Raw genomic sequence first — 6,000 nt, 5'->3', positions numbered from 1 at the left:
CTCTGATGGTGTTTCCAACAATGGCAGAAACAATGAGGAAAGTGTATGCACAGAAGGGTCCTACTTTGAACATGATTAGGTATATATGCCTTTCTGACTACCCATGTATAGCAAGCGTATAATGCTGAAATAATTGATATAAACAGAAATTAACAAGCTTGCAAACTGATAAAAACAAAAGCATTTATCAGTCTGCAAATTATGTAACTTCCTAGCTGAAAGCTACTGCAGCATGCTTTCTGGTTGGGAAACAAGCAGACCTGAGTCATAAAGTGGGCTTACAAAATACTCTGCAAGTGCCATTTTTGAAATAATTTATCCATGCTAATTACATTCGTTAACAAATAACAAGCCCATCAGCCTGCAGGTTATTTAGCTCTCTCACCAGAAAGTTAATTAGCCAATTCAATTCATCTGCTTGGGAAGGAAACTTATCAAGTGTTACACAAGTGCCTACTTTCAAACAGTTCCATTGTATTTTTGATTAATAATAAACACAATATACCATTATGAGGCTAATACAGGTAACATTTTATTTGTACTACAAATCACATTTTGATTACAACCAAAAACAGCATTTCTCTTAATGAATTGTCACAACAAATGGTATTACTAGCTAGAGCACATACTGATAATGGACTAACAGAGCATTGAGCAAATGTCTTGTACTTTTTTATTTATATATATATATATTTCTTTTATTTTTTTTTATAAATTAGCATGTATTGTACATGCCACACAAGAAGAGACAGATTTTCTTAAATTTCTTTGGTGCAAGATGCTAAACTATTCTATCAACATCCAAAATTTTGTTTTCTTTTTATTTACTTTTGTACAATTTATCAACTTTTTTGTTTTTTAATTAATCTTGTCGTCGTTAGCCTCTTTTGTCAAATTTTGAACGATCAAATCCAACAAAATAACAATATTCTATCACACAAACAGAGGAAGATTTTGTGATTCTGTGACAAACGAAATCATCATCTCGACAGACGATCGACCAAACGATCGATTCCTTAAAAAGAAAGAGGGGAAAAGAATCGGACGACCCGATCCGTTAACGATCCCTAACAAAAATAACATAAAACCAGGCCTTTTAGTCCCGCCGGAAGGTCATCTTCCGACACCTCTCTCGCATAAAAACCTTTTCAACAATAAAAACATTTTGGTAGACTGAAAAATTCGTAAAAAAAACCCTTAAAACTCACACGAATTTACGTAACATGACTTAAAAATGCTCAAAAATACAAACCTCCAACTTCATTATCGAACAATTCCTCTTCGTTCCGACAAACAACAACATGCAACAATAATTAATTGGAAGATTAAAAGTCGCAAAGGAAATTCGGAAAGATATACGATATATATATATAAATTTGCCAAGCGGGAAGAGGACTTTGGAAATATAACGAAAAAGCAAAATGCCTCTTCTTGTGTAAGTAGAAATAGCTAGAAATTCTGACTAGTTATAATACTTTTTCTTTATATAGTATACAGAAGAATGTTATGTTTCCGGTGGTCTTAGTCACCTCAAGCAATGATCAAACGTATATAAATGGTCATATGTCATGGTGAGCGCAACGGGTGGACCGAAAAGCCACCCTAAAAAACCAACCCTGAGTTAAAGAATCAGTCATGAGCAACTATACTTTTTTAAAAACTCTAATAATTGAAGAAATAAATAAGATTGGCCCTGCAGCATAAAATACTTAATGAGGTAGCGCCAAACTACATGCAAAAAATATCTTTTTTTTAAATATATATATAATAACACAGTCAACCGTTAATCGGAAATAGAAAGCAAAATGCAAAGATCCAATTCAGGACTAGAGCAATGGCGATAATATGAGGAGAAGTCAGTAATTAGGCTATAGATGGATGCTTACTGGCAAATAAGCAAGAAAAGAATAAAAAGCATTTGTTTTGCAATAAAATCCATATAAATACAAAGCGCTTGTACAACATTCTACTGGTTACCGAAAGCCCACTGTATAAAAATCAATTAATTGCTGTTGCAACCATTGCTCTACGTGCTCCTGAACTCTTCACTGGTTGGAAAATGCCCATCACTCAAGTGTTCTTTTAAAGTCTGAAATATGATAATCGCTCAATATCATAGCCAGAGCGTACAATAACCATTTTAGAACATGTGATGGAGTGATTCCGACAGTAATCAAGAGATTTTCAGACATTACACAGTATTAGAATATCCTGAATATCCAGAGATTGCTCAAAAAATAGGTTCTGTATTAAAAAATCTCTTGCTTATTTCTCGACAAGTATAAGTTTGTAACATAATTACTGACTTCCCCTCGCGAACATCTCTTCCATTTTGCACCAAGCGAAAAATTAATTAATAAAGAATAATTACAAAATAAATTTTGCAAATAACCACACAAACCCACCGACTCACTCGCTCCTTCTTCTGCCTCGATATTTAAAATGATATCTTAGGCACTTGCAATCTTTTTATTATTATTAAATTCAAAGGAAATTCTCAATAAAATTATGTAATAAAAATGGCTATAGGACAATACTAATACAATTACTAATACTAAAAGTTGCAAATGCAACTTGTCCTGAACAATATTATTCAAAAATTTGACAGTATTTTTTTTTATATCTCAGACCTGAGAGAAGTGAAGACTACTGTGATATAACTTTTTTTTTCGTATTAATATCATGCATATTGTATAAGCACCACACAGTACACAACCTAATCTTTATCACCATATCCATCTCCGCGTGCATCTTGTGATTGAAACACTTTATCACTAGAGAAACGAGCTACATCTCTTGATGCGGAAAGGTCCTAGGCATATACGTGTGCCGAAGAATGAGAAAAAACAGGGTCGAATGATATTTTATAATGTGCACAATGCCCAACGTGCTTATCACAACCATAGTTTTGAGAAAAAGATTTTGAAGATATGTTAATAAAATAAAATCCAATCGAATATTTGAATTTTCAAATCAAAATCGTCGGAATGGAGACATTTAAACACGATCTTAGAACTTTTTCTTTGTATTAATGATGAATGAATACGTTCACAGACACACTTCACCCTGAATTCTGAAGGCAAGGAAGATCTTAAGAATATATCAGAAAAGTAGATGATACTTGAGTTTAAAAATGTAAATTTTTTTCCATTATAGACACATGATAGCGTGCATGATTTTCATTCATTCTGCTTTTCAATTAGTCAAAAGCACTCATTACATCAAGAATATACACCAATTTTGGCTACCCTGTTTATCCTCTAACAAATTTGAAATGCAAACGAAATGGGGAAGCAACCTTTGCCCGTCTTTTGCGTAAAACTATTAAATCCTACCTTAATAAAAATCTCGGGAATATCAAAATCGTGTTATTTAAATACTTCCAAATGCTATCTAAAATTTTTTACACAAGTAAAATAATTAAAATACACAAACAAGCTACCAAAAAACTCGATGGCCCCGTAATGGAACACCAGGAACAGCAGTGACCGACATCACTAGGATATAATTCTTGTGCCGGTTTATGGTGTAGGAACATCGACGTACGGCTACGCACAAAATATTCCAAAATTTTAAATATTAAAATACATAATATTCAAAATTTCTCTTTTTCTTTTATGAATAGCCAGTGTTGAAGACTAGATTCGAAACGCAAAAATGAAAATATATATCTTGGACTGTTATTTTACTGAGGTAACATTTGATAATAAAGAATGACATGTGTTTGGATACTTGAATAATCCCCCTAAACGTGTACGAATGCAGCCCATGGGCTACAATTGGCAGCATTGTATAGCAAAGGTCCCTGCAATCCAGAAATTAGAACGGCCAAAATCCGTCCACAACGAAAACGGAGCTTCGTAACCGGAAACGGTTGCCAAAATTAAATTCCGAAACGTACCAAATTTATATAAAAGAAAAAACAAAATGACGTCGGCTTACTTTTTGTACCGTATTCTACACAGAAATCTTCCGAGACATATATATATATATATGCATATATTCAACTAAGAACCAATAACGGAAAAATATTTAAATGAGGTATATCGATTACAAGAGAAACAGGCAGTTTCATATCAGTTGTAACAGTGTCAAAATTGGGTTAGAGGAAATTTCCTGTCACTTTCGACCATATTCTTCAATACAGAGATGACAGCTCCAAGATCCTATTCAAAATAGAAAAAAAAGATTTTATAATAATTATAGACATTTTCAATAAATTTTATGAAATTTTATGTTAGCAAACTGAATGATTAACAAAGTTTTGTGAAGACTTAGACTTAAAAGATTATAAAATTCACATGTACAACTATGAAATGCCTAATTTGCAGGAGTTGTATGATTTGAATCATACAACTCCTGCAAATTAGGCAGACATATGCTTAATTTTATACTGTTAAGATCACTGTTGCACTCCATCTTCATATCCAGATATGTATACATAATTTAGAATATCATACAGCATTTTTTTATGTATGTATTTGGCATGTTCAGAACGGATGTCCTGATCAAAGACCCCATAAAAACTGTGGCCCTCTTAACTACAATGTTGTATTGGTGTGATTTCAGATAAGTGAAGTATAGTTTAAGTATCTACACTTTACTTCCACATATTCACCATACCTATTGATGCATTTATCCTAATGCCATTTGAGGCATACAGCTATACAGTTATACAGTGCATCTACTGTATACAGCTGAAGCATACAGTTATACAGTGCATCCACTGTATAACTGTATGCCTCAGTATCAAACCAAACCTCTGACCTAACCTATTGACACCTTAAACTAAACCTCACACCAAATAACTCTCACTTGGACATCTGAAAAAACACATTTAAGGGAAGTGGTGTCTATTAAACAACAAAGCAGCCAAAATTGTTTGAATGTTGTTTGCAACCAGAGTTTGAAGTGCAATGTATATCTTCTCGCTCGTTCTTGTGAGAAAGTGAAAAACATCCTTCCAACTGTGTGTACGTGTGCTTCAATAATATATACACAAAACTAACATCTGCATTCCCCCTTTTAAATTTTCTTAAGTACCAAAGCACTCCCTCGTCAGAAAAAATTTTGCTGTTGACAAGAGAAGTACTTAAAAAGGGTTTCTTCAAAATGCCTTCATTATTTAAACATGAAAAACATGGAAACTTAATTCATTTAATTTCTGTTAAGCAAGGGTAAAATTGTATATCTGTATGTACTGCTCCAACAAAAAATACTTGGCAGTTACCGCACAGAAAACCTTACATTGCCGCATTCTTATGATTTTGTTAAAAGTTTAAGTGTGTTTTCAGTACCAAACATCAACTAAACAGGAATATTGGCTCTTTGCAATTGCAGATTTAGTAGAGAGTAAACCACCGCATTCTAAATTCAATCATTTGAGCCTCGTTTATATATATTCAAACTTTTACACTCTGAAGCAAAATTTCATAAATATAAATGTTATACAGCTTTTCTTAAGCTAGTTTCCTAGAAATGTAACAAAATCCAGAATACTAATGGATAAATTTACATTATACTAAAGTTTTAATGTTTTCAAAGCATTGTTAGATACTTTTGAATCAAAAACTGAGTCAAAAAACCTTTAACCAAACTTATTTTGAACTAGAATCGACAGCAATGCACTAAATTCTACAGAAACTAGTACAAGAAAGTTTGAATAAAGATTATTTGGTTTTGGTCCTTCAATTTTTGAATCAAAGTCCCCGACGGCAAAACATTGGTGCCAGTATACACAGCAGCACGCCGAACCTGCAATGTCGGCCGCTTAAACACTTACACCAAAAGGCTACTTTCGGACAATCGATAGATTTCTTCATCCCCACTCAAGTACGATTAGCGTAAATGCTCGAGCAGCTGACGATGCGGGTTTGTACGCAATGCCGCTTATACTTGTCTAAAACCCTTCGGAAACATTAAACCTTTAATAAAATACAACTTATCCGTTGTATTTCTGTCCGCTTAACATTTAAATTAACCAGTGCCGTGCTCCGTAAT

The 6,000-nt window shown here is 33.3% G+C and overlaps 1 protein-coding gene across 2 annotated transcripts in view; it reads right to left on the bottom strand.

The window, feature by feature from the left end:
- Positions 1-507: 507 nt before the first annotated feature.
- The window catches only part of LOC136978385 (zinc finger protein DPF3-like), a 56,051-nt gene continuing 50,558 nt past the window's right edge, over positions 508-6,000 (bottom strand). For both annotated transcript variants that reach the window (XM_067274087.1, XM_067274088.1), the window contains one exon: positions 508-4,166. In XM_067274087.1, the coding sequence (XP_067130188.1) occupies positions 4,120-4,166 (47 nt within the window). In that variant the 3' untranslated portion in view covers positions 508-4,119. The remainder of the gene's footprint in view (positions 4,167-6,000) is intronic.

The sequence above is a fragment of the Centruroides vittatus genome, unplaced genomic scaffold (genome assembly GCF_030686945.1).
Source record: "Centruroides vittatus isolate TY-2023 unplaced genomic scaffold, ASM3068694v2 contig_519, whole genome shotgun sequence".
In the NCBI taxonomy this organism is placed as follows: Eukaryota; Metazoa; Arthropoda; class Arachnida; order Scorpiones; family Buthidae; genus Centruroides; species Centruroides vittatus.
Note: the sequence above shows the minus strand (reverse complement) of the source record. Positions and strands in the feature narration are given on the sequence as shown.